A 27,688-nucleotide genomic window follows, 5' to 3' on the forward strand; every position below is an offset into this window, starting at 1 on the left:
ACTTCAGTCTTCTAGACGACTGAAACTTCAGTCGTCTAGACGACTGAAACTTCAGTCGTCTGGTACCAGCTTATTTTAAAAATAATTTATAAATCTTGTAAAAAATATTTTGATGCGTGAAAAATAAAAATCAAGTAATTATAAACAGTTTTAAGTGATATAAATTAAGATATGATAAAATTGATTTGTTTTGAAGATAGATGAGTGGAAGTAGTGTATCATTATATTCTTTGGTTTAGGAGTTTGGCAAACATATGTTGTAGTATTGTATGTATTGTTAGGGTTAGATCTTGGAAAACTAAAATGTTTTTTTCAAAAATTAGTTTTCACCAATATGTGTTTATTTCTGTGTATAGTAAACACTTTTCAAGTTTGATTTGATTTTATGAAGTGTTTAATTAGATAAATAAGTTTAGGGGTTATGTTTAGGGTGTGGACGACTTATATTTCGGTCGTCTGTTGAATAATTTACACGGACGACGTATATTTCAGTCGTCCACATCGTACCGAACCTTTAATTTTACCAATGTACGTTTTAACCTAACCGGATCATTTACCGGACATATAAAAGCTATTTTTTTCACTGTTTCACAATTTTACGAAACCCTAGCGCCGTTTCTCTCCAACGGCGATTTCGAAGGCGATAAGACGAAAACCCTACCGTGGTCGTGTTCCGCCGTTATCTTCGCCGGTAATCTCTCCGATTACGACGAATCTCGTTTCTCCTTCATGCCGTAGAGTATTTTCGTAGTTTAAACTGACCGTCCGCTTCTTTTTTTCAGATCTGAAATCTCGTTTGCCAAACTCCGCCGCCGGTATGTTATTTCTCATGTATTAAGGCGTTTAGCCGCCGGAAAAACCCTAAATATTTTAGTATTGATTCTTCTTTTCCCTTCGATTTGCAGATCTGTAACGGCTTGGGGCCACATCTTCTCCGACCATATCTTCTCGGACAATATATTCTCCAACTGTAAGTCATTCGTCTTTTGTTTAAAAGATTTTGAGATTGTTGTAGTCTTTTGCTGAAAGATTGCCCAGACGACTTCCAGGAAGTGAGAAGACTACTCAGACGACTTCCAGGAAGTGAGAAGACTACTTGGACGACTTCCAGGAAGTCTTCTACTATGTCTTACTCTCTGGACGACTTACATGTAAGTCGTCCAGAGAGTAAGACATAGTAGAAGACTTCCTGGAAGTCGTCCAAGTAGTCTTCTCACTTCCTGGAAGTCGTCTGAGTAGTCTTCTCACTTCCTGTAAGTCGTCTGGAAGTCTTCTATAGCATTTAGCATAGTGCGCAACCTATGTGTTTGAGATGGTTGTTTGTGATTATTTGCAGGCCTTTAAATGGATTTACCAGAATTCCCGCCGAGGATGTTTACATTAGGAGAAGAGCCTGATGCAATCAGGAGCATTTCGTATCATTCTGATGACACGAAGTTGTTTAAAGCTCTATGTGATTGTCTCACAGCTGACGAATATGAGGATCTGAAGGCGTCGAAGTTAGGAGTGTTCATCAAATTCAAGGAGCTTGACTTTGGTTGGACTTCAAGGCTGGTACATTTTATGCTCTCTTTCCAGCTAGACATCAAGAAGAAGTTTGAGCTCTGGAGTCTTGTCGTTTCACAACCTGTGAGGTTTTCACTGATAGAGTTTGAATACCTCACTGGGCTGAACTGCGATTACATCAAGGACCTGGAAAATCCAAGGTGTGAGGTTACGACGGAGATGGCTGCTTTCTGGGAGAAGATGGGTGTTGATATCGATACTGGGCCAAGTATTGATCAGATAACAGAAGCATTTTACAACTGCGACGAGTGGTCTCGGGATGATCGCATGCGGCTGGGATACCTTGCCATCTACGCAGGGTACATCGAAGGGAAAAAGTTCTCATCCGCTACATCAGCTAGTCTTGCAAGGCTAGTGATGGATTTAGAAAAATTTGAGAATTATCCATGGGGGAGAGTGGCGTTTAAGGTGCTGATGGATTCTCTGAAGGCAAAAGACTTGACGCAAACTGGTTACACTGTTGATGGGTTCATACAAGTGCTCCAAGTGTGGGCGTACTATGCTCTGCCAGAATTGGGTGCTAATTATGGGTCTCCCGTACCAAACAGACCGTCTCCACTGTTGCTGGCTTACAAGGGTGGCAAAAGACAACGCAAATTTTTTAAGGCTGCTATCAATAAACAGGTACTTAACTTCACTCCTAAGACTTCTCAGACGACTTAAAGTTAAGTCGTGTGGAAGTCATCCAACAAAAGACCACTCAGACGACTTACTTATAAGTCGTCTGAGTGGTCTTTTTGTTGGAAGACTTTCAGACGACTTAACTTTAAGTCGTCTGTGATCAAAATACTTCTCAGACGACTTAACTTTAAGTCGTCTGTGAACAAAATACTTCTCAGACGACTTAACTAAGTTTATATCTTTTATTTATTGCAGACTATCGTGAAGAACTTCGTTCAGAAGGATTTTGATGAAATGTTTCCAAAATGGGACGGAGACGTAGATGACCCTGCCGCGGATAACATAATTAAAGTCATGTTTAATGATCCTGGATGGGAGTGGACCATGGAATGCTGGCCAGTCACCGGTACTCGCAAGGTTGTGAAGATGGAAGTGATTCCAGTGAAGAATGAAGTGAGTCCCGTGAAGTCAGAGAGTGTTGTGAAGGAAGAAAGTAGCAGACCTCGGAAGAAAGCTCGTAAAGGGTCTTCTGTTTCTGCTGAGAAACCTGCGGCGGGTAGTGAAGGTCAGCAGATTGAAAAGACCTTGAAGGACATATCTGATGCCATTAATCTTGGCTTTGGGACGTGTCTTAAGGAGCTCAAGTTACTGGCGGATAGGATTGAAGCTGTGGAGAAGAAGGTGGGAATCACCAACAGAGGGGGTTCATCTGATGATCGTCAACTTACAACCACTTCAAATCCACCAAAACCTGTTGACGAACCCGGGGTTAGTACCAAAACCTCTCCCAAAATTGCAGAGAAGAGAGTCACTAGGCAATGTGTTAGGAAGAGTCAGGACTGATGTGATTTGTTTCTTGTGTGCTTTGATGAACATGTGTGCTTTGTTTCTAGTGTGCTTTGATGAACCACTGTATGCCTTGATTCTGAACATGTGTGCTTTGTTTCTAGTGTGAATTTGATCTTTTGTTAATAGTTTTTAAACACACTGTGAACTCGAAATTGCAGAGTGAAAGTGTGAATGGGGCGAAAGCAGGACAGAAGGAAGCCAAAGAACCGAGTCTTACTACAGAACCGAGTTCCTCGAGAGAGCTCTGTCTTGTGAGTCCTGCAGACGACTTACCGAGTGAAGATCCTAGCCTTCTTATATTGGACAAACAAGTTTCGACCGCTTCAGATTTACTCGTTGAAGAAGCTAGAAGGCAGACAAAGAAGGAGACTGCTTTGGTGAATCTCCGTAAAAAAAGTGTGCGAGAAAGGAAGCTTGCTCCCACACAGCAAACTCCTTTTAAGGGAAACAGCACTGCCAAACAGATCATTCCAAACAAACAGGTTGGCGGAGGCTATGATCCTTTTGCACCCATTGACAAGATGAAGTCGAAGGAGCTCACTGCATGGGTGCAAAAAGATCCGTAAGTTGCTGTTAAAAATATGCTTACTTATATTTGATTAAAAAAAGCTTCCATTTGATTATTTACATTTTGTGTTTGCAGTTCTTATAAACTGCCTCTGAAAAAAAAACCACGTAGATGTCGAAGTCGATTCTATCAGGTCCTCCGAACCCCCTTAGAATGGCTAACCGACCATGTAAGTCTTCTGCTATTTTCTTACTCTTATATAAGTCGTCTGGTAGTTATCTGGTACTTTTCTGATTTGTATAAGTCGTCTGTGAGTCGTCTGTGAGTTGTCTGTCAGTCGTCTATGAGTCGTCTATAAGTCGTCTGGTAGTTATCTTACGTAAGTCGTCTGTAAGTCGTCTCTAAGTCGTCTCTAAGTCGTCTCTAAGTCGTCTCTAAGTCGTCTGGTAGTTATCTTACGTAAGTCGTCTGTAAGTCGTCTCTAAGTCGTCTCTAAGTCGTCTCTAAGTCATCTCTAAGTCGTCTGTGAGTCGTCTGGTAGTTATCTTACGTAAGTCGTCTGTATGTCGTCTCTAAGTCGTCTGTAAGTCGTTTGTAAGTTTTTTTGACTTGTATTGTTTTATATGCAGCAAATGGATGCTTTTATTAATATACTGAGGCAACGGTACCAAAACCATCCAGAACATTTCAGGAGCGACAGAATGTGCTTTCTTGATCATGTCTTTTCTCGGCAGTGGAGGGCCTCCTACCCTGATTTTAAGAGCGACGCTCCTGATGCCAACGGTTTAGGAAGAAGACTCCCTGGTGGGGCGTGGAATTATCATGCAGGCTTGATACCTTCTTTTTGCCAATCTAAGAAGGTTTGGGGGGTGGATGTGGATGATATCTATGCACCTGTGAACTTCAAGAACGAGCATTGGATTGCTATATGGATATCGATCCCTAAGAGGCACATCGTCGTCTGGGACAGCATTGTCTCTCATATTAGCCCTGCAGAACTCGATGAGGTAATGGAGCCTTTTGTCACAATGGTCCCTTATCTGCTTGTTGAGTGCGCGCTCTCTGACGAACAAAAGGTTCAATACACATTGGAGCCATACACATATGCGAGACAAACCGTTGGAGTACCTCAGTGCCGAGCTGGTGATTGTGGGGTTTCACTCTGAAGTACATCGAATGTCATGCTCTTGGGATAGAATTTCCCACCGCGTTTGACAAAAAACACGGGAAGACCATCAGGGAGAAGATGGCGCTGGATATATTTCGAGAGCTTCCTAAGTGCCATGAATGGGAAAACCAAGACAATGATGAGAACCTGGCAACGTATGATTAGATATTGGATGTGTTATTGCGATTGTATTTGAACTTGATGCTTTTGTGTACTGTTGTTAGGTAGATTAGGGGATGTTAACAGGGTCAGGATAGGATGATGTTTTTTGTAACCTATCCTCACACCAAACTAGAATTCCGTAGGAAATTAGTTTGGTAGTGCAGTAACCTTTCGGAATATGTAATGTTTAACTTGTATTTTTTAAATTGCACTGTTGGAATTAGTTTCGGAATATGTAATGCTTAACATAGAAGGTCTACAAAGAAAAGTTCATAAAACATATAAATTCATAACATAGAGTCTACAGAGAAGTTCATAAAACATAGAAAATCATTGGACGACTTACTTAAAGGTCTTCTGGACGACTACAGAGAAGTTCATAAAACATAGAAAATCATTGGACGACTTACTTAAAGGTCTTCTGGACGACTACAGAGAAGTTCATAAAACATAGAAAATCATTGGACGACTTACTTAAAGGTCTTCTGGACGACTACAGAGAAGTTCATAAAACATAGAAAATCATTGGACGACTTACTTAAAGGTCTTCTGGACGACTACAGAGAAGTTCATAAAACATAGAAAATCATTGGACGACTTACTTAAAGGTCTTCTGGACGACTTACCAGAAGAAAATTCTAATTAAGACGTTGGACGACTAACCAGAAGGTCTTCTGGACGACTTACCAGAAGAAAATTCTAGTTAAGACGTTGGACGACTTACTTAAAGGTCTTCTGGACGACTTACTTAAAGGTCTTCCACGTCAGTTCTTACATTGTGGACGCTTATGGCCAGTTTCTTTGCAGACTGAGCACCTATAAACCCTGTGTTGCTTCCGGGGTTTGCGTCCTCTCATCCTGGATAGCTCCAACCAAGATTGCCATCTTGATTTCTTCTGTCTCCCCGGACCACGCTTTACTTCCGGAGGAAAGCATGTGCGTGCCTCAACAAGTTGTCCAACACAAGGATATATATTCTCTGAGTATCCTGCAAACAAAGTATCCTTTGAGTAGACCGGCCACACAAGTGTGGAGATATGCACACCAGCTGCTGTTCCAGCTGCTATAGCATGAGAGCAAGGTATTTTCTCGACTTGATAGACACCACAATCACACTTTTGAAGTTCCAGATCAACATTACAGTCCCTATTGCCACCTTTCACAAAGAACTTCCATCCATCAATTTGTTGGACTCTCAGAGTATACGCGTTCTCCTCTCGGACAGCAAGCAAGTGTTCAACACCCCGACTATGTTGAGTTGTAAGACTCAAAGCATCTCCTCTCCTTTTCCAGTACCACCTTCCTAGCTTCTCCCTTATGAACTCCAGCAGGAACTGAATAGGAAATCCTCTTGCTCGCTTCAGTGCGGAGTTAATTGATTCAGCGATATTGCTCGTTTTTAAGTTGTACCTGTCTCCCTGACAATGAACCCTAGACCATAGGGTCACATCGGCTTCCTCCAGATACTCAGCAAGATCCGGATTTGCACTCCGTATCTCATCCATGTACCGATCAAAATCGTAAAGTGTATGAGCATAAGCAGCACCTTTCACCAAGTACAAGAGATGCTTCCCTTTATACTTTTTGACAATATTCTCTTGAAGGTGATAATAACATATTCCTCGGGTTGCCCAAGGAAACACCTTTTCACACGCATTTATAATGGAGGCGTGCCTGTCGGAGACTATCACCAGAGGATACTCATCAGATACACAGCTCGCCAATTTTGTGAAAAACCATTCCCAAGATTCATCATTCTCACCATCTACGATCCCAAAAGCCAATGGATATATCTGAAAATTACCGTCTTGTGCGGCTGCAACCAACATAGTACCCCCATACTTCCCACTTAGGTGAGTCCCATCTACCACAATGACCCTTCTCTGATACTTAAATCCTCTGATCGAAGCTCCAAAAGCAAGAAATAGATACTTAAATCTATTCAGAGAATCAAGTTCTATAGCTGTGATAGAACCCGGATTTGCTGCCTTGATTTGCTCCAAATATGAAGGCAGTCGCTCATACCCGTCTTCCGCTGATCCTCTCACCATTTCTTGCGCATATAACAATGCTCTGTATGAAGTGGTGTAATCAAGTGTCATGCCAAACATGTTCTTCATTGCATCTTTGATATGCTGCGGATTCAACCCATCAATGATTCCAACTCGATCTATGAAAAGTCGACCAATGTACTTCGGAGTACAACGTTTCCGCTGAGCGATTCTGTCTGGGATGGAACATGTATGAGTTGCCAAATACTTGGTTACCCAAAACGTTTTAGTCCCATGTTTCACACTTGCTCGGACCTTCCATTGACAACCACTAACACGACATGTTGCCACAAACAGAGTTTTCGTTGACTTGAATATTCTGAAGGAGAACCTACGCCTCACCGCTGTCAACCGCAACTCTGAAAGCAGTGCATCCTTACTAGCAAAACTCTGGTTGACATAGATTCTGTCTGCAGATGATCCTTCTCCTTCACAACCATATGCCCCTTTGTAATCATCAAAACAGATTTCATCATCTTCTTCCTCATCCTCATCTTTAACCTTTCCATACTCACTATAATCCTCAGCATCAGCAACAACAGGGATGTCAGCATCCTCCTCCCCATCATGATCCTCAGCTTCATCCCCCTCTTCAGCTTCATGCCCCTCCTCAGCTTCATCCCCCTCCTCAGCTTCATCCCCCTCTTCATCTTCATCGCTCACATCAGCTTCATCCCCCACCTCAGCTTCATCCCCCTCCTCAGCTTCATCCCCCACATGATCTTCATCCCTTTCCTCTGAAACCGTTCTCATCTTGCTAAAGCTTGATACACAAAGACGTACTTCATGCGTTTTAGTTATCTCGAGCAAGTTCCGAACTTGTCTATCACTTGTAACATGAATAGGAGGAAGGTCTGGAGCCATCTGTTGTAATGAGTAGGTTAGCTCCACAGACTCTGTGTTCATGTCCAGGTTATAATCTTCTTGAGCCATTGCAACAAGATCAGCATGTGTCGAACTTTCATTCAAAAATAACATTCTCGCTCCTTTGAAATGATCAACCACAAAATTCCAACATCCATCTTTCAACAACCATTCTCCATACACTGCATGTAACTGACGCATCATCTGAAAAAGTCAAAATATAACACATTAGCAAACTTAGAACAAAGAAAACGAAAGTTTATTAAAGACTGACGCGGACGACTTCAATCTAAGTTGTCTAGACGACTAAACTATATGTCGTCTGGTCAACGCAGAGGTTATTTTTGCAATTGACTTTGAAATCTGTTATTTCGGACGACTGAAAGTTAAGTCGTCTACTATTGTTTGGTTAAAAAAAAACTCCAAAAAAGCTAGACGACTTACATTTCAGTCGTCAGAGGTTAGTTTTGCATTTGACTGGATTATTTCAGAAGTTTGACTTTTTGGACGACTTACATTTCAGTCGTCTAGTGAAAATTAAAATAATAATATTTTTTTAAAAGTAGACGACTTACAGTTAAGTCGTCATAGGTTAGTTTTGCAATTGAAAAAAAAAACTTCAAGATTTAATTATATACAGACGACTTATAATTCAGTCGTCCACGAGACGACTGAAATGTAAGTCGTCCAGGATTTACGAGGTTTGACCAGAATCTCGGAAAAAAGTCCTGGACGACTTACAATTAAGTCGTCTGGTGGACGACTGAATTATAAGTCGTCTGTGTATAATTAAATCTTGAAGTTTTTTTTTTCAATTGCAAAACTAACCTATGACTACTTAATTGTAAGTCGTTTACTTTAAAAAAATATTATTATTTTAATTTTCGCCAGACGACTGAAATGTAAGTCGTCTGGGGAAGTCAAACTTCTGAAATTATCCAGTCAAATGCAAAACTAACCTATGACGACTGAAATGTAAGTCGTCTAGGTTCTTTGGAATTTTTTTTGAAACCAAACAATAGTAGACGACTTAACTTTCAGTCGTCTCAGGTTACAGATTTCAAAGTCAATTGCAAAAATAACCTCTGCGTTGACCAGACGACTTCCAGGTAAGTCGTCTACAGCCAGACGACTGAAAGGTAAGTCGTCTACAGCGAGACGACTTCCCAAGTAAGTCGTCTGACGAACAGATCTGGAAAAAAACTCGATTTCATACCTTAAATTGGTGAGATAAGTTCCTTAGCATACATAAGGCTTCTCCAAGCACACAGAATCACAAACGAAAGTCACCCACCCATAATCGTTAGCTTCTATGACTTTATGAACCATAAAAATTTTAGAATCAAAATCTTGGGTTTTTTTAGCTCATTGTGGAGAGAAAGTGAGAGATATGTTGTGTTTAGTTCACAAGAATGGAAAAAGAAGAAGGGTAAATCGATTTTGGGAGCATTAAGAGCTTCAAATTGGTTGTTCATGGTGGTTGTGGTATTGATGACAATGGCAATCTTGTAATTACTTGAAGATGATGAGGGTGAGAGAGTAAAAATGTCATTTTCGAAAAAAAAAAAAAAAAAAATTGATGGCATTTTCGTAAATTATATGAACTTGTGGGGTGAATAGGGCAAAACCAATTTTCAAAAAAAAGGGAGGTTAGTTTTGTGTTTGACTTTAAGTTGTAGGTCAATTTATATTCAAAATATTGAATTTCAAAAATTTACTTTGATTGTTGCTGTGCGGATTTATTGGAATAGTATAGGAAACGAACTGAGATTCTAGTCAACTAAATTAAATTCAAAATTAGTTGCCTTTTTATATTTCCTTAACATACAAATATTTTTTGTTGCATTTTTCACTCCACATCTGCATTATTGAGTCGCACCTTCCTTTTTTACCTTCTGTATGTTACCACTGATAGACCTGTGTCATAAATTCCCGTTGTTCTCGGCAATTCAGATTGTAATGCATATGTCACAAATCCGATCGAGATCTAAATAAATCATATTGTATAATGTATATGTCCAATGGCATTTGGTTGTAATTATTCTAGGTCACAAAGGGTTATTTTAAAAAGCTAGTGAGAGTGCATTAGGTGATGACACATAGGAAATGACACTCATGTAATAAACACATGAGGTCAAGGTTTATTTCTATGAATGTTCCTCCTTTAATAAGAAAGGGATAGTGGGCCAAATAAAATTTGTGCTATGAAAAACAAAAATATTACCGTATATATATTGAAATCGCGAGAAAAACAACATCAAAACGATAGTTAACATTTAAGAAGGAAAAATTGAAATGTATTTTTTTTCTTCTTTTTAAACAATGTATGCATGTGGAGCAAACACGAAATATCACATATTAGTTATTTCACGGGCTCATGTGTTATTTTTTTTTTGATAAAAATGTAAAGATATTATTACCAATTTTCTGATTTTTGACAGAAGAACAAAGCGAACAAGTAACGGATAAAAGAAATAAAAAGCTAAACACAGACTTGATCTAGCCAAAATAAATAATAATACAGACTCATGTGTTATTCTTTTGTGAACCTGTGTATGCATCAAGGGATCATTTATATTATGTTTTATGTAAATACAAACGATAAATATAACATTTTCTCTTTTATTTATCTAATTAAGTTTTCTTCTTTTCTCTATAAAAATATATATAATTGAGGTATTGTTGTTCTTTTTGATGATATTCTTGAACAATCTTTTAAGATATACACAGTTTTTTTTTAATATACATAGTTTATGATACACAGTTCTTTTTTCTGATATACACAGTTTTTTTTATACACAGTTTTAGATATGCATCATGTCAATACCCCTCATCATCAGGGAATAATTTTGGTTGGAAAACATTTGATTCTGAGATCTCCCATCCAATAACCTAAAGAATAGTAGGTTAAAGGTCATATGTAATGAATAAATTATTATGAAATTTCAGTTCAAAAAAGAGAAATTATTATGAAATGTTTACCACATATACATACGATTGTGAATTAGTAGTAGATATTTTTGAAGAGTACTAGATAACAAAACACATAATCTTTTACAGAAATATACACACTTGGAGAGGAAGAAAATGACCTGGAAATGAAAGACTGAGGCGAGCAGAAGAGACGAGAGCACATGTGGAGATGATCAGGAACAAACATAACACTGTTGATGAAGATGATGAACAAGCCATACTTCCTCTCTCTACATATATCCTTCTCTCTCCTCCCTTCTATATGTATAGACGCCAGAAAAAAATGTCTCACACCGGCCTTTTGGTTTTAAAGACTTTCTTACATTATATATTTATATTATCCCCCTTTGATTTATTTATAACCATTCCCAAACAATAATTTATGTAAATAAATTTTTTATTGTGTTATTTCTTTTAACATGATTACATTTGACCGGGAAATGTAATTTAATAGTTTGTATTAGTACTATACAATTTCATCATTATGTTATCATCCATATTCAAACCTGGTCGAATTCGTGTGTATATGTTTGGTATAGCAGAAAAAGAGGAAGAATATATTTGCATTTACATCTGGTAGGGTATTATTGATACATATTGAAATGATCTTTAAGAGAATATATTTAGATATGTTCATATCTTGTGTTATACTTATCTCTCATGTGATCTATCTAAATATATATCTATGTGCAATTTTTCTATTTAAAAAGAAAATAATTAACATAAATAAAATTAGAAGAATCCATTTTCAAATTTTTGTAACACTCTAGGGTCATCTGAGAATTTGATACATATCTATAGAGTATTAATTTCTTACCCGGCCTTCATCAAATTAGAAATTAACTAATGTATCCTTATATAAACATTTTATCACACTAGTCTTTACTTTGTTCACCAAAATGACCATTTCCTTCACATTTAATCTTTAGCACACATGAGCCTATCATATACCATGCGATCTTACAATTAAAACATAGAATTGGAACCCTGGATTGGGATAGAACTTACAAGTTAAGGGAGTTCAAACTTGAGCCAATCAAGAACAATGTTGCTAAGATCAACGAACGAAGGTGAATGAAGCAGGAGGATGAGTAGAACGAGATCGGGTTTTAAATCAATGACCAAGCGTCCAGATAAGTTAGTTCGGTCCAATTATCTTGGGCTGTATACAATTGGGTACCAAACAAAACCTCCAGACAATCTACACCAAAGCGCAAACAACAGACCCAATAACCCTATTGAGACCAAGTCAAATTGCAATTTGCAGTTTTATTTATGGTTCAGACCAAGTTGCCCAGTGTCGCTCTCAATTCCAGATTGGTTTAAACATTAAATCAATCGAATTTTATTTCCCTCCCCGTGCCGCGAGCTTTGACTGGCTTTGACCAGCCTAGCGTAGCTTTATCGCTTGGGACCAAATACGGGACGTGGCCATTTCAGATAAAAGAGATGATCATTAGTATATTCTATACATGAACGCCAAGTAACGCAAAGCATATATATATTTTAACATGCTTTAACCAAACACAAAATATTACCTTGGGATAAGGTTTTCATATTTATGTGTTTCCAGAAGAAAAAAAACACTTAGAACACATTATTTAGGATATCGAAAAGAATCGACGGTAAAAATAATCCAGAATTTTAAGAACCATATATGATATCATATCTAACACTTAACTAGCTAATTTAAAAAAAAAGTAATATATTGACATATATCGTATCAGACACTAGGGCTAAAACTCATAAATGTTGTTATTTATGGGTAAATAAAAAAACGTAATTATTAGTTTATTACATTAAAAAAATTAAACCCGACCCCAAAATTTTCGTCCTCTTTAAAGATGTAGCTCGTTGAAGGCTTAAAACATACGATATGGTAGCAAGTTCCATGCAAAAGGACAACATATAATAACAACACTTCACTTTTCCTTTCTCTCTCTCTCTCTCTTTTCTTTCTTCTCTCCAAGCTTCTTTAATGTCGCATCTTCAGTGTCTCACTTTCCTCTTCTTGTTTCTTTTACTCCAAAACGCCACGTCAGCTTCACCCCTCCCTCTCCGCCGGAGACCGGTTCACAACAACAGCACTCACAGCAACTTCGCTAAGCATCCACGACGTAGAGTGGTTTTTCCGGTGAACCGGAGTAGCTGCGACCTCTTCGCTGGCGAGTGGGTGCGGGACGCGACATACCCACTTTACCGGGTGGAGGAATGCGGCAGAGGAATGATAGATCCGGGATTTGATTGTCAGACTTACGGCAGACCTGACTCCGACTATCTTAAGTTCCGGTGGAAACCTTTCAATTGCGACGTCCCAAGGTTAACAAAACTCACTCACTAGTCACTAGCAGTAGCAGGCTATTTCATTAGACTAATACATTGATTTAAGCTAATGTTGTTTATTTATCTTGCTTTTGAGGGACATTGTTATCGAGTTTATAATTTCTCCTCGAATATTTAAACACATCCAAGCTTATGTTTAGAGACAAATTAATTTACGCTTAAGCTTTACAACATAAATAATATTTGGATCATATATATCAGTGGTCCAGAAATTATTATATATGTACAATAACCACATACGATTTGTTATATGGTTATTGGACACTTTTATATTTAAACATATAGTCCAGGTGTTACTTAAAAATCTTATGGAAGTTTCGCCTTTATGAGTTGAGTAATAAGTACAAGTTTAGTAGATTCGTTTTTATTAACAAAACGGAATTGATTTGCTGTTGTTGGGGAAGTTTGGTGCGATTAAGATGATTAGTTCTTATTAGTTGTACGGTCGACGCAATAATTTATATAATTACTTTTAATGTTTGGAAAGCAGGTTCAATGGGGTGAAGTTTCTACAGAAGATGAGAAACAAAACAGTGATGTTTGTTGGTGATTCGTTGGGTAGAAACCAATGGGAGTCGTTGATGTGTATGATATCTTCATCAGCACCGTTCATTAGTACAAATCTTATTCATGAAGATCCTCTCTCTACCTTCAAGATCCTTGTAAGTTCCAACACTACTTTCTACTGTCGGTTTAATGAACTTTTTTTTTTTTTTTTCTGTAAGAGCATCTCCAACCCATTGCTATTTTCACTTCTATAATACTCCCTCTGTTTTTTAAAGATGAATGTTCTAGGATTTTCACACTTATTAAGAAACCATATTAAAACTTAGTTATTAATGCATAGTTTTTTGTAACTTTATATTTCCTATATTTTTAAACCAATAGGATTAAAAGAAATGTAATTAATATTTTTGAAACACACAATTTTTCATTATTAATTGACAAAATATGCTTTGAAAATATGAAAAATACATCTTTTAGAAACAAAATATTTTCCTAGAACATCCATCTTTAAAAAACAGAGGGAGTAGCATTTAGAGGTGAAATTGCTCTAACCCACCTCTATTTCTTCCTCTATAATAGAGATCTCTATTTTTTCCTCTATTTATAGAGGAAGAAATAGCATTCCTCTATTTTTTACTATATATTTTAAAAATTGCTATTTTAGAGGAATATATTGGAGTATATCTCACCTCTATTATAGAGTTCCCCTATTTTAGAGGTGAAAATAGCAAAATACATTGGAGATGGTCTAAGTAGGTCGAATTGGATAGAATAAACTCGTGAAAATTGAGCCAGAGTTGTATACTCTCTCTCTTTTTTTTCTTTAAGTAGGTCGAATTGGATAGAATAAATTCGTGAAAATTGAGTTAGAAGTTGTATACTCCCTCCGTTGTATAAAATTATATTTTCTATAAAAAAAATTTTGTTTCAAAAGATCTATTTTTTACATTTTCAATATATGTTTTATTAAGTAATTGCAAACTTTAGAAAACTTTAATTACATTTATTAAATTTTTATTAACTTAAAATTATTGAAATAATATAATCACAAAATGTTATGCAAATTTAATGTATTTTATTAAAATGTACGAAAAATGATTGAGTATTTACAAAACGTCATTGTCAAATGGTATTAGCTGATCAACTTGACGTCGTCGGTGGAACTTTCTTGGTCCAGTAAAAGGACAAAAGAAAAAAACTAATACCCTCGAAAACAAACATCAGTTACTATACTTTTATACACTTAAATCGTTAAATTATCGTATTCGCTTACATTTCTGCAGTTCTGTGCATGCATATTAAATATTTTATATTTTCAGTTACTTAAATCGAAGATCTACGAATTAGAACAATAACTGCTAGCTAATACATAACAAAACATGTTCTCTTAATTAATATTTGTTTCAGGATTTAGTGGAAATCAGTTTTCGCATTAAACTATATTTTATGTACGTAGTACGTTTACGATACTAAAGTTTTAATTGGTGATATAAGATTATACAACTTTGGGTCTCACTGATGTATAATCCAATCATAATGAAAACAAGTTTAGTGTGCTGAAAACAACATCAGGTATTTTTCTTAAAAATAATTGAAAAGTGACGTTAAGCACAAGAAATTCATTTTAGTTTTTATATCCAACCTCTTTATCTCAAACTACTAATTTAGAGTTTTGCTAATACATGGCAGGATTACAACGTTAAAGTGTCATTCTATAGAGCTCCTTATCTTGTAGACATAGACAAAATTCACGGAAAGACAACTCTTAAACTTGACGAAATCTCTGTCGATGCATCGGACGCTTGGAGAACAGCCGACGTTCTGCTGTTCAACACTGGTCATTGGTGGAGCCACACAGGGTCTCTACGAGGGTAAGCTAAATTGTTACCTCTATTTTCACATAGCTAGGGCCTAGGGTGGTGGTGAAAAGATCTTTTGGGCTAACAAAATTTGAGTGAAAAGTGAAAGTTTGAGGGGAGTGAAACAGGTGGGAGCAGATGGAGACAGGAGGGAGATATTACGGCGACATGGATAGGTTGGTGGCACTAAGAAAAGGACTAAGAACATGGTCTAATTGGGTCCTTCGTTATATCAACTCCCCTCTCACTAGAGTTTTCTTCCTCTCCGTCTCACCCACACACTACAAGTATGTACTCTCTTTTTCTTTTTCTTTTTCTAAGCTTACTTTGTTTTATCAATTTTTATGTACAAGTTAGTAACTCGTGTCATATGACATGGTGGGTTCTTTGATGAGGTTGCCTCGTATATAAGCACATATAGTGTTGCTAATAAGTAAATCACCGTGCTTTCAACGGCAAAGTAATTTTTGATAACAAGAAATATAATGAAACACATATTGATTTTGAGAGTTTCCAGATGTAGCCAAACCATATTAAATATAGTATATACTATCTAGTTGGCGTTCTAGTTGCTACCAAACTACTATCTATAGTAGTACTAACCATTGTGGCCTCAAATTCGCTAGCTAGCCTAAAAGTCTATACGTGGATAAAATACGTGTTTATGAACAATTATTTCATTAGAAATTACTAAAATGGATAACGATGAGACTAGTCTGCTGATAAAGGTCCACATATGAGCTGTGTGTGTGTTCATTTAAGGGCCCAAATAATAGTCCAATTGATTTAGTTTCGCCAATGAGAAAGTTTCTCATTTGCAAGTTGTAAAGCAAAAGGATATATAATGTACCACCAAACATAACATTTAATGTTGTATCCTACCATTCCTACATACATTTATAATAAAGTTCACTTGCGATAATTTTATAAAAGATTTAGGTTTTGTTTTTCTTAACATGTAATCAAATTGTTACTCTATTAACTTATTGGATTCCGCAATTGAGCTTTACTTAAAATCTAGGGAATAATAAGTAAAATATTGATTACAAACTTGATTACTTGATGTGAAAATGTGATGCAGTCCAAATGAGTGGACTTCAAGGGCAAAAGCTTCAACGATAGCTCAAGGAGGAAAAAGCTGCTACGGCCAAACGACACCGTATAGTGGAACAACGTACCCAACAAGTTCATATGTGAACCAGAAGAAAGTAATTGATGAAGTGGTGAAAGAGATGGATTCCCATGTCTCATTGATGGATATAACTATGCTCTCTGCTCTTCGAATAGACGGTCATCCTTCAATCTACAGTGGCGATCTCAATCCTTCTCTAAAGAGATTTCCTGACCGTTCATCGGATTGTAGCCATTGGTGTCTTCCTGGTCTCCCCGATACTTGGAACCAACTGTTCTATGCTGCTTTGATGTTTTAAGATCTGACTAATCAAATATCATCCAAATGTATCTATTGCAGTATAGTATGTTTTTATTGTAAGTTGTTATGATTCACTAGACGCATAATTGTAATCCACGGGAATCTTTTTCTGCGACACTTCTTCAATGATTGTTGTTAAGAAATGGTATTTTAATCGACTGAAAGAACATTTTTAGGTGGATCAATAGGAAAAGATTAAAGGACCATTCATTAGGCCTAAGATCCCAATTTTATTTTAATTGGTTTGAGCGTATGAATTAAAAACACACCCCAGTTGCAAGATAATTGTGACTCACATATTTTTGGTGCAGTATACCTAAATTATGTTCGTCGTTGTAGTTTCGGCCATTAGAAAATCTTATTCGACGGATTGAAGATATTCCGTTGTCAGAAATTGTTTAAGCTTGTTAAGTAGATCGGGATGCAAAAGATATGAAGGCATTCTCATCTTTTGGTTTGCTACTCGCCTTTGATTATTAACCATAGTAGCCTAGGCAAAAGTTAGGATTTAACTAGGGTGCACTTGATGTACACAAATGTTATAATTGAATATAAGTTTACGTTCGTTTTCAAAAAGGTATTCGGTTGAAGTATTTTATTGAAAAAAAAGATTAGAATAGCACAAAACCAAGTTTTTGTTCCTAAACTAGCACTCAAACCTCAAAGTCACAAAAATATGTTTCATTAAAGAGGTAAATATACATTTATATCCATTGGGCTAATTAATCCAAATCTTAGTGTTTAGAGTTAAGGGGTGAGGTTTTGAAATTAGAGTTTAAAATTTTATAAAATAAATACTAAAAATTAAAAATAAAAATTAAAAAAAACAGTTTCAAAAAGTATTTTTGAATTATAAAAAGAAAATTTGAAAAAAAAATAAAAAAAAATTCGAAAAAAAGTTTCAAAAAAAGAAATTATAAAAAATTTTGAATCTGAAAACATATAATCTGAAACTATAAAACGTTTCTTTTTTCATTTTTTTTTATTTGTTTTTATTTATTTTTGTTTGTTTATTTAATTTTAAACCAATGGTATTATGAATATTTTACCCTTTAATAAATATCATTTTTGTGACTTTCGCCTTCTAGTGCTATTTTTGATACAAAAACTCAAAAGATGCTATTATTGACAATTGCCCTATTTTATTTCACTCATTTTAGATGTAGCTAATGACTATAAACTGGGAATGAATTTTAGTTGACGGTTAGAGATAGATACATTTAATTAGTCTAAGACAAAAACAAATAACAAGTTTCTGGCCTCTCACAAGTACATATTGTATAGGATTTGTTGCCCATAAATTTCACTAGAATCAAAGAAGATCAAAAGCACTAATGGATCTGTTTTCTACTTTCTGTTACACATGCATTCTCTCTATCTCTCTAGAAAAGATAAGCAACAAGAAGAAACTCTATATGCCACAACAAGATGAAGAGAAAGCGATAAAACTCTAGAAGTTATAAGTCTAGTTACTTATATCTCAAGTTTCTGCCAACTTGTGTATTTTGTTGGAATGGGCCCAATATATGTGCATTATGGGCAAGAGTGATAATCGGGGTGAATGCTACATACTTTCTCTTCGAATTCAATGAGAATGGGCTCAATCAAAATGACCTTATTTCCTTTTGAAATGCATGGTTGGTTCAACTAGGTTCTTTTGTGAATCTCCTCAAAGCAGTGGGCTCGCTTGCCACATTGAAGTTTAATGCATAAATATTTGCTAAAAACATTTGAAGAAAATTTCAATGCGATTCAACGGCGGACCGTACAAGTGCAACAACTACAATTATGGAGTGGGAACCTTCTTTGCTTGATTAATCATTCTATATGGTCAACGAATATATACTCATCTTGATGACCAAGTCCAATCGTAAAAGTAGAGGTCTTATAGCTGACTCATTCTTCAGCTGAAAACAGTATTTGAACACAATAGACAATCATACAATTACCAATTACTGTAATGATTCAAACTAATGATGTTATATATATCTGAGAGTTGCCATCAAAAGACTATAGTCGCCGTGAGCGACCGAGAAAATATCTAAACAAGTATGTGCATAGAAATATAAAATTGTTTACTTTCTGGTAAGAAATTTTTACGCTTTAAGACACATTTCCACTTTCAATTTACACAATCAAACACATGTTGCTGGAGACACACTTTCTCTGTGGTGATTGTCTCTTATACCCCTAATATTGTTTCTTCTTAACATTCTTTCTTTCGTAGCTAATTTTTTTTTAAAAAAATAAAACAACAATCTGTCCAGTTGGACACACATCTCAATTAAAGAAATATAATAAAATTCAAAACACAATTAATCCATTATCTCTCATATTTTTGAGACAAAAAATTGAAATCACTTTCATAGTTTCTCAAAACCTAATTGCAATGATCCCCTTTCATCATCTATCCCCGAACCTCGTTCAGCTTCGAGAAACCATGGCGAAATCGAAGTCGAAGAAGAAAGGGAACCTCAATAGTCAACCTTCTTCATCGCAGATCGACAACAGAGGTTTATATTTTGAATTCTTTAACTCTTTTTAACTTTAAAGAGTTTTCGAAATCCCTAACTTTTTATGTTTTTCTTGTTTGTGTTGTAATTTTCCAATTGGATCGAATCTCTGAGATTTTGTGGATGGGAGAGATAACGAGCAGTTCTGAGAGCTCCAGTGTTGAGAGGGCAACGTGACGGCGAGCATGTCCAAGCTCCGTTGTGGAGAGGATGACATGACGGCCAGCAGATCTGAGCTCCAGTGCGGAGATGACGCGGCGACGAACTGGTCATGCCTCTATTGTGGAAAAGAAGACGACAAGCTCTCGTGGTGTGAAGGTTAGCTTCATTTCTTTTTCAACAAAGAGCTCAATTTTGACATTTACAGATTCCAATTTCACTTCCTTTCTTTATCAGAATCTTTCTGAGATTTAAATGTTGAACACTTCTTCTTTGTATCAGAGATCTGAGAAGTAAAAGTCTTTGACTTTAATTAAAACAATTCTTTATTTATCTTTGTTTTGGTCTTCCACATTTAGTGCTCTGAATCGATAATTTTATTATATGACTATATGGATTTTTGGACAAAACTTGACATGACCACAACAAGAATTCATGGATAATGCAGCAAGATATACTTGACATGACCACAACAAGAATTCATGGATAATGCAGCAAGATATTTTAACTACATGACCACATCAAGAGTCTATGACGAAGTTCACAACAACAACGTCCTAAACATCAATCTTGTTTCCACCCATTAAGAGTCTATGGATGATGCAGCTCAACACCTCCTATCCAGACTCCAAAACGTGGTTTATCTACTTTCACTTGGTCTTGTATTTCATATCTATGTCAACATATGTAATTACTATAGACCAAACTTGGGGAAAGTATGGATGTTAACGTTTTAGTGTATGTGTCCAGCTTTGATGTCCATGTCCACATATAGTTTATAACTCTATTATCTAAGTGTCCATATCCACATTTTTATAGATGATTGAGAATATAAGAATGTTATCAACGAAAACACATCCATGAAACTTCTTAAAAGTTTTTTTATATTTTTGTATCTATCCATGTCCACATTTTTTTTTCATGTATTTTTCTTACTTGTCCACAATTTTCCGTCCATAGTTTTTATGTCCATACATTTTTTTATATAATTGTTAATATATATAAAATATATATATGAATATGGATGTTAAAATATAGAGAAAAACAAATTACAATTTACTGTGATGATTATATTTTCTTCAAATATCTTAAACTTTGAGAAAAAACAAACAATAAGAACTTTGCTGTAAAATAAAACAACGAAAAAACTGAGAAAAGAACAAATAAAAACAAATAAAATATTAATGTCGGAAGGTAAGTCCTAACTAAAAAAAGAAACTAACTATTCTGCCTACTAACTAAACTGAATAAAAACAAATATATTTTTATTTGTACTTTCGTTGGACAAATGGGCATTTATGTCCAACATCTCCCTTGGATTCCTTGAAAGTGTGCCTCCAGCGGATTGTGTTCTAAAGTGTCAAAAAAGATAAAAAAGTGTCCTAAAGAGTAATGCACTCTTCTGGTAACTGAAATCATGTATTAGACAGAATACAGACCAAGTAATGGAGTAACTTATGTGTTGGAAAAAAAGACCACATACAAATTATGAATTGGTACTCAAGAAGAATAAGACTTTTACTTGCTAGCGCATTGTTTTATTCATGACACGTGAGAATGTTTGTAGTCTATGTGAATGTTTGCATGCTCTTTCTTTACAACCTCTCTCCTCCTGACGTAACACTCGTCCTACCTGTAACAAAACTAAATTAGTACTAGTAAAGTTTAATACAGTATATTTATAAACAAAAGCATTGGTAATGGTATAATAAGGTTTGGTCTTATGATATTAGCACATACTGATTTTCTATTTATTTTCTCTCATAATTATTTTTTTAGTGAAATGCAAGGTCATATCTCTGTTGCAATTAAACCCTATATATTTTTTAAAATCCCATATATATATATATATGCATTTTGTTCTGTATGAAATTTGCTACTTTGCACCATATATATGTATGTAATTTTAATTTGTACTCCTATAATTAACATAGGTTAGAGAGGGGGGGGGAATATAGTTTATAAATAACATATTGTATGGATTGGAAGATCATATTTTATGGATTGGAATATAATTAACATATTGTATGGATTGGAATATAATTAACATATTGTATGGATTGGAAGATCATCTTTTTATAAATTTAATATATTCTGCAGAAACATTGAGTTTCCGTGATTTATATGCATTTTAATGTATAAACTTGGTAATAATGGTTTAATAAAAGTTTTATTACGTATAATCTAATTCACTTATTTTAATATCTCAATAATTTTGATCTGCGATTCTAGAAAATACGAGTTCGGTTCTTCTTTTTTTTTTTTTTTTGAACAGAACGAGTTCGGTTCTTCCTTCTACTTTTATTCATCTTTGTTGTTGTTTGATCAAAAAAAAATCATCTTTGTTGTTAGTTCTTCTCCATCAGCCAATTGTGAAGCCCTAATCTAACTTTAACAAGAAACATGCTCTGGATTTTTTCTGTATTGATTCAATGGACTGTTCAAACTTCTTAATACAGGAAGAAAAAAATGATCTACTTTCCTAAACGTATGATCTCTAAGAATACTAATATAATGATAATTAGTAGTATCGGATATAAGTAGAGACAGTTAGATAATTTGTTCATGGATACCAAAGTTTGATCTTTCTAGCACATAAATCGATAATATTCTTTTTCCAACGAATACCGTTTTTAAGTAAGAAAAGAACTATCCGTTACAATGTCACAACTCATAAAATTGTACACACACTCTTAAGGAGACTTGTATTATACCTATTTTTATTAGAAGACCTCGTGTGAATTGAGATAATTAAAGGTTTTGATTTCACAACGGTCGCCAGTGGACACCGGAGAAAAAAAAAACAAACAAAGAAGGCTCCTCTCAGTCTCCAACGGTCACTTGCTAAGAAGCTGCGACTGCGACCAGCGAAAATTATATACCAAATCAAATTACAGCACGTAAGCTCTAAAGGGACCCACAACGGTCTTATAATCTGTTTCCATTCATTATTTAAGAAGAATAAATAAATTTTTAAAGTGAAAAGTTATCAATCAACACTTCGTTGACAAAAAAAAAATAAAATCAATCAACACTTCTTTAACACATATACGTTAACTAGTAGTAACGCCACATGCCCAAGTAGACGTGTTCTTGACTTATACTGAACTGTCAGTTTTACCCTCACAAAGTAGACCAAACTAAAATGCTTACTTCAATCGTTGTTCTGGTTTGGAGGCGGTGAATTACAATTTGGCCTTCTAAAATTCTCCTTTGGTGTTTTGCTGTGTTTTTTTGAATTTTTTTCTTTTAAGTAAAATGTTAAATTATTATATCAATTTTCGAATTTGTAACAGAAGTTACACAGTTAACAAGTACTAGAATGCGAAAAAATAAAACTAAACAACATAACTAAGTGGAATAAAACAAACCCGAAGGTAGCTCTTGAATTTTAATCACTGACGAGCTTTTCTTATTATTTGAAATGGTCTCGAATAGATCTACTCCACTAGGCATAATTTTGACACTGTAAGACACTTTCTATCTTTTGAATTACTTTCTTAGACACTTCTCACTTGTCCAACACAATATGCTTATCAAAAGACTTTCTTACCCTCATTTCAGACCAGACCAAGCTTCACCTAACCAAACATAAGTAACCATGGTTCCATCATTTTTAATACGATTTTTATATTTTGGAAATATCCAACCACGTTTTCATTTAAGGAGAATTCAAAACACATATCTACTTTCACTTTCTCCAGACCAAGAAAATTCTAATTTCTTCATCTCTCTTTCTAACAACTGGAACGTAGATTAAGTGAACTCAAAAGCTTACTGAATTGGATCTGCAGTTTGACGAACAACAATGGCGAAGAAGAAGTCCAAGTCTTCTCCGGCGAAGGCCAAGAAAAATTCCAATGCATCTTAGGAATCAGTCTGCAAAAGGTTTCTTTTTTGATTCTCCGTCGTTCCTCCGCCGACGGAGAAGAAGTCCAAGTCTTCTCTGCCGTTCCTTTGTTTTTAACCTAATTAGACTAGCTATTAATATTTTTCCAAACTGAAAACTCCATGAATTTAAGCTCAGTGAAGCTTTGATTTATTTACATATCAAGATTTCTTTATGATGAAGTAATATATGGAAAACACTGGATTTAGACTTGCTTCAGATTTGTGAAAAAAAAATGGTGTAAAGCACATGACTATTTCAGTGGAGCCTTAAAAATGGCTCCTTCCGTGAGATTTAATTTAAAGGTTTAGTGTTCTTCCATTGAGATGCTCTTCCGTCCAGATGTTTGAATGAAATATGTATGTCCACATAAACTGTGTCCACAAACTCTATGTCCTTAGAATCCTATATAATATATAAAATATATATATATATATATATATATATATCTACAAAACAGTATTTACAAAATTTTATATGATTGAGAACTCTTCCGACGAACTTTCATCTATGGCATCTTGTATAATTCAGAAACAAACTAAAAAATATATGACTTGGAAAATCTGTAAATCCTATACAAAATCATGTCCACAAATTTACGAAGAAATGTCTGGAAATGAACCTTGGACACAAAATTGATTCTACAAAATTTTGTTCACAAAACTTTGTCCATAAAATCATGTCCAGGTTTTTTGAATATGAAAAATAAACAAAATTTACTATATCCACAATTTTGCTGTCCACATTTCTCAAATAAAAAAAAATTATTATCCAAACTTTTTATGTTCAAATAACCTTTTGTATAAATGTTAAAATATATATATATATATATATATATATACCAAAACGGATGTCTAAATGTAGAGAATTAAAAATCATAATTTATAGTCATAAATTTATTTGATTTAAATATTTTGAAAAGAAAATATAGGCAAAACACATTAAAGGGTGAAATAAACAAGAATAACAAGTAACTAATATAGAACTAACTTGGTGTAAGTATGGATTCAATGTTTTAGTGTTAGTGTCCAACTTTGATGTCCATGTCCACATTTTTTGTTTATGTATTTTTTTTCCATATCTACACTTTTTCCATCCACATTTTCTATGTCCATGTATTTTTATATAATTTTTAAAATATATATAATATATATATACAAGTGTATCTTAAAATATAAAGAAAAAGAAATTATAATTTATTGTAACAATTACAATTTCTTTATAGATCTTAAAATTTTGAAAAAAGACAAATATATATATATGTGGAGAAGAAGGAATATTTTATTATCAAATCTACTTTCTCAACCAAAATTGGTCTTCACCTTTGGATTGGCTTTCATCCGACAGCTGTTGTTTGTCACTGCTCTCCAGGAACCAAACGACAACTTCTCCGAGTAAACACAAAACGCAAAGCTGAACGGTAGTTGTTGACAACTTGACAATATAAAAAATATTATCACTAACTCAACCCTGGTCTCGGTTAAGGAAGTGAGGGGCATATTGGTCTCAAATCAGCTCAGAAACATGATAAAGTGTCCCTCCAGCGTGTTGTGTCTGAATGTGTTAAAAAGAGAGAAAAAGTGTCTCAATATGTAACTCATGTCATGTACAATTAAGATCTTTTGCACATTTTATGCATTGTGAGAGGGGAAGTTCTCCTTGGTGGATACTTTTGAGTAAAAGACCAACTCACTTTCCAACAAAACAAATAATAAGACACTTATCATCTAATATTAGACCATCTGCAACCGTGGATTCGGTAAAGAATCCTTAAAATTCATTTTTTTCTTTTTTTTATTATTTATTTTTCAATAAAGAAAAAAAAATAGCCAATGGTAAGTCGCCATTAAACAGCGGGACCCGCAAACAGTGACAATATTTTTCAAGGATTGATCCTTATATAAGGATAAGAAAAGGCTAATCCTTAATATTGTGTGGAACCTATCAAATTTTTTATAATTTTTTACCTAGGTTTTGGAGCTAAGAGGCTCCATTGCAGATGCCCTTAATCCAACTACTCACATTACTTATTTAATAAAAATTAATATTAAATACACTTAACTCGTATAATATATACAAAATTACTATAAAGATACAAAAACAATTATGTTATTCTACTTTCTCCCAGTAAAAAGCAAAATAAAATTCTCTTTTCTGGTCAACTGAATAAAATTCTATTTTTGTTACCCTAAAAATAATAATAACTTTTGTAGAAGGTGAGACCAGAAGAATTGCAAAGGGCACATACGTCTTTTCAAAAGTCAATGACAGAAACTAAAGTTTGAATAAAGAGAAGCGGCTCGATAAACACGGACTCCATTAATATTATATTAACTCATCACCTTCTCTCTCACTCTTTATATTTAAACCTCTTCTCTCTCTCTATCCTCATTATATTTCTCAACGACAAAGATAGAGAGAAAGAAAAACAAGACACAGATCAATCTTTGAACTCGAATTTTCTGTTAGACTAAACCATGTCTTGTTCCGTCGCTGTCTGCAGCTCTCCGGTGTTCTCCCCGTCGTCTTCTCTCTTCTGCAACAAAGCTTCTATACTCTCTTCGCCTCAAGAAACCATCTCTCTCACTCTCTCTCATCTCAAACCCTCCGCTTCCTCTCCCTCCTCTCCTTCCGCCGCCGCCGCCGCTTCCCCTAAATCTCCGTTCCGTCTCCGTTTCCAGAAACCGCCGACCGGATTCGCTCCTGCGCCGTTAGTGCTAGGAGGATCCGACTCTATCTCCGCCGCCTCCTGCACTGGTCCTTCCGCCTTGAAGAGGAAACGGCCGACGAGGCTTGATATACCGATTGGCACCGCCGGTTTCGCATCTCCGGCGTCGGAGGAGAGTAGACAGGTGGAGAGGGAAGGCGATGGTTACTCTGTTTACTGCAAAAGAGGAAGGAGAGAAGCTATGGAGGATCGCTTCTCCGCGTTAACCAATCTTCGAGGAGATCGCAAGCAGGCGATGTTCGGAGTTTACGATGGTCACGGAGGAGTGAAGGCGGCTGAGTTTGCGGCCAAGAACTTAGATAAGAACGTTTTGGAAGAGGTGAGTGGTAAGTGCGACGAGTCTGAGATAGCAGACGCGGTGAAACGCGGTTATTTAACCACAGACGCTGCGTTTCTTGAAGAGAAAGACGTTAGAGGCGGTTCCTGCTGCGTCACGGCTTTGGTCAGAGACAGGAACCTCGTTGTGTCCAACGCCGGTGATTGCCGCGCCGTCATGAGCGTAGGTGGCGTCGCGGAGGCTCTCTCTTCCGACCACAGGCCGTCTAGAGACGATGAACGGGAAAGAATTGAAACCACGGTGAGAATAGTCTCACGCTTATTGATATTTAATTTGTGAATATGGAAAGTTTCTAATAATAGATTAATTATTTTTGCAGGGTGGATATGTGGATACGTTTAACGGTGTTTGGAGGATTCAAGGTTCTTTAGCTGTATCAAGAGGGATCGGCGATGCTCATCTCAAGAGATGGGTTATAGCCGAACCAGAGACTAAGATGTTGAGAATTGATCAGGACCACGAGTTCTTGATCTTGGCATCGGACGGTCTATGGGACAAAGTGAGTAACCAAGAAGCAGTAGACATTGCTCGTCCCTTCTGTGTAGGAACCGAGATGAAGCCGTTGTTGTTAGCATGTAAGAAGCTGGTCGAACTATCGGCTTCACGAGGCTCATCGGATGATATTAGTGTGATGTTGATCCCTTTGCGTCAGTTTATCTAGAAAAAGAGGGAGAGACGGTTTACTTTGGTTTAGCTTTATTTAGAACAATAATTCATTTATTTATTCTTTCTAACGTAGTTATGATCTCAATGTGGCCGATGTACTTGTATGAATCGAGCATTGATCGGATTTAATCTAATTATCAGTTCGTTATTATTATTATTTATATACTTCCAACACAAGTGAGAGTTTGTTCCTATACATAAAAGAATTAAACACCCTGATCACAAAACTGCATTTTATGTGAAGTAGAATTGCACCTGAAAGTAGTTTACAGGTTGTGTACCTTTTCTTTCGTTAGTTCAGGTGTTTAAAACTTGATGTGATCGTGGTGTTTAAAACTTGATGTGATCGTAAAGTTGGAGAAGAGTGAGTTCTCAGTAGAAGATTAGTAGTAAATTTTTTCGAAAGATGTTAGTAGTGTGTATGTGTGAGTTCTGGTTTGTGGCTGAGTTTGTTATTCATCGTATCCAAAAATTAAGCATGATTTGTGGTCTA

The 27,688-nt window shown here is 35.7% G+C and overlaps 4 protein-coding genes, 1 long non-coding RNA gene and 1 other non-coding gene across 7 annotated transcripts; 5 read left to right on the forward strand and 1 right to left on the reverse strand.

Annotated features, from left to right (window-relative positions):
• Nucleotides 1–1,344: 1,344 nt before the first annotated feature.
• On the forward strand, nt 1,345–3,263 carry LOC125595994. Its single transcript, XM_048771356.1, has 2 exons — nt 1,345–2,190; nt 2,443–3,263. The coding sequence occupies exons 1-2, from the start codon at nt 1,345–1,347 to the stop codon at nt 3,028–3,030; spliced, it is 1,434 nt and encodes a 477-aa protein (XP_048627313.1). The 3' UTR covers nt 3,031–3,263.
• LOC125595995 lies at nt 3,062–4,940 on the forward strand. The gene is made up of 6 exons (XM_048771357.1): nt 3,062–3,079; nt 3,195–3,598; nt 3,680–3,773; nt 4,174–4,687; nt 4,741–4,867; nt 4,937–4,940. Exons 1-6 carry the CDS (start codon nt 3,062–3,064, stop codon nt 4,938–4,940), a joined length of 1,161 nt encoding a protein of 386 aa, XP_048627314.1.
• Nucleotides 4,941–10,393: 5,453 nt separating this feature from the next.
• On the reverse strand, nt 10,394–12,403 carry LOC106429838. The gene is made up of 2 exons (XR_007330740.1): nt 10,882–12,403; nt 10,394–10,681 (listed from the first exon to the last, which is right to left on the reverse strand). It is a non-coding gene; the product is annotated as an uncharacterized LOC106429838 (transcript).
• Nucleotides 12,404–12,625: 222 nt separating this feature from the next.
• Nucleotides 12,626–17,020, forward strand: LOC106429821 (protein trichome birefringence-like 45). The gene is made up of 5 exons (XM_013870582.3): nt 12,626–13,081; nt 13,596–13,767; nt 15,302–15,483; nt 15,600–15,758; nt 16,553–17,020. Exons 1-5 carry the CDS (start codon nt 12,741–12,743, stop codon nt 16,899–16,901), a joined length of 1,203 nt encoding a protein of 400 aa, XP_013726036.1. The 5' UTR covers nt 12,626–12,740; the 3' UTR covers nt 16,902–17,020.
• Nucleotides 17,021–19,220: 2,200 nt separating this feature from the next.
• On the forward strand, nt 19,221–20,434 carry LOC125595997. 2 transcript variants are annotated; one of them, XR_007330741.1, is made up of 2 exons: nt 19,221–19,734; nt 20,024–20,434. It is a non-coding gene; the product is annotated as an uncharacterized LOC125595997 (long non-coding RNA). The 2 variants fall into 2 exon arrangements; XR_007330742.1 differs by lacking the exon at nt 20,024–20,434 and adding an exon at nt 19,813–19,912.
• Nucleotides 20,435–25,750: 5,316 nt separating this feature from the next.
• Nucleotides 25,751–27,346, forward strand: LOC106429841 (probable protein phosphatase 2C 25). The gene is made up of 2 exons (XM_013870612.3): nt 25,751–26,769; nt 26,849–27,346. Exons 1-2 carry the CDS (start codon nt 25,942–25,944, stop codon nt 27,188–27,190), a joined length of 1,170 nt encoding a protein of 389 aa, XP_013726066.1. The 5' UTR covers nt 25,751–25,941; the 3' UTR covers nt 27,191–27,346.
• Nucleotides 27,347–27,688: the final 342 nt, after the last annotated feature.

This window comes from Brassica napus, unplaced genomic scaffold (genome assembly GCF_020379485.1).
Source record: "Brassica napus cultivar Da-Ae unplaced genomic scaffold, Da-Ae ScsIHWf_1111;HRSCAF=1579, whole genome shotgun sequence".
Taxonomy (NCBI): Eukaryota; Viridiplantae; Streptophyta; class Magnoliopsida; order Brassicales; family Brassicaceae; genus Brassica; species Brassica napus.

Excerpts from the sequence above, each read along its gene's own strand:
- LOC106429841 (XM_013870612.3), top strand. The coding sequence starts at position 25,942 with ATGTCTTGTTCCGTCGCTGTCTGCAGCTCTCCGGTGTTCTCCCCGTCG. Across the intron at positions 26,770-26,848 it reads GGGAAAGAATTGAAACCACG|GGTGGATATGTGGATACGTT; the intron begins GTGAGAATAGTC and ends TTATTTTTGCAG.
- LOC125595994 (XM_048771356.1), top strand. The coding sequence starts at position 1,345 with ATGGATTTACCAGAATTCCCGCCGAGGATGTTTACATTAGGAGAAGAG. Across the intron at positions 2,191-2,442 it reads AGGCTGCTATCAATAAACAG|ACTATCGTGAAGAACTTCGT; the intron begins GTACTTAACTTC and ends TATTTATTGCAG.
- LOC125595995 (XM_048771357.1), top strand. Across the intron at positions 3,774-4,173 it reads TAGAATGGCTAACCGACCAT|CAAATGGATGCTTTTATTAA; the intron begins GTAAGTCTTCTG and ends TTTTATATGCAG. Across the intron at positions 4,688-4,740 it reads AGTACCTCAGTGCCGAGCTG|AATTTCCCACCGCGTTTGAC; the intron begins GTGATTGTGGGG and ends CTCTTGGGATAG.
- LOC106429821 (XM_013870582.3), top strand. The coding sequence starts at position 12,741 with ATGTCGCATCTTCAGTGTCTCACTTTCCTCTTCTTGTTTCTTTTACTC. Across the intron at positions 13,082-13,595 it reads TTCAATTGCGACGTCCCAAG|GTTCAATGGGGTGAAGTTTC; the intron begins GTTAACAAAACT and ends TTTGGAAAGCAG. Across the intron at positions 15,759-16,552 it reads GTCTCACCCACACACTACAA|TCCAAATGAGTGGACTTCAA; the intron begins GTATGTACTCTC and ends AATGTGATGCAG.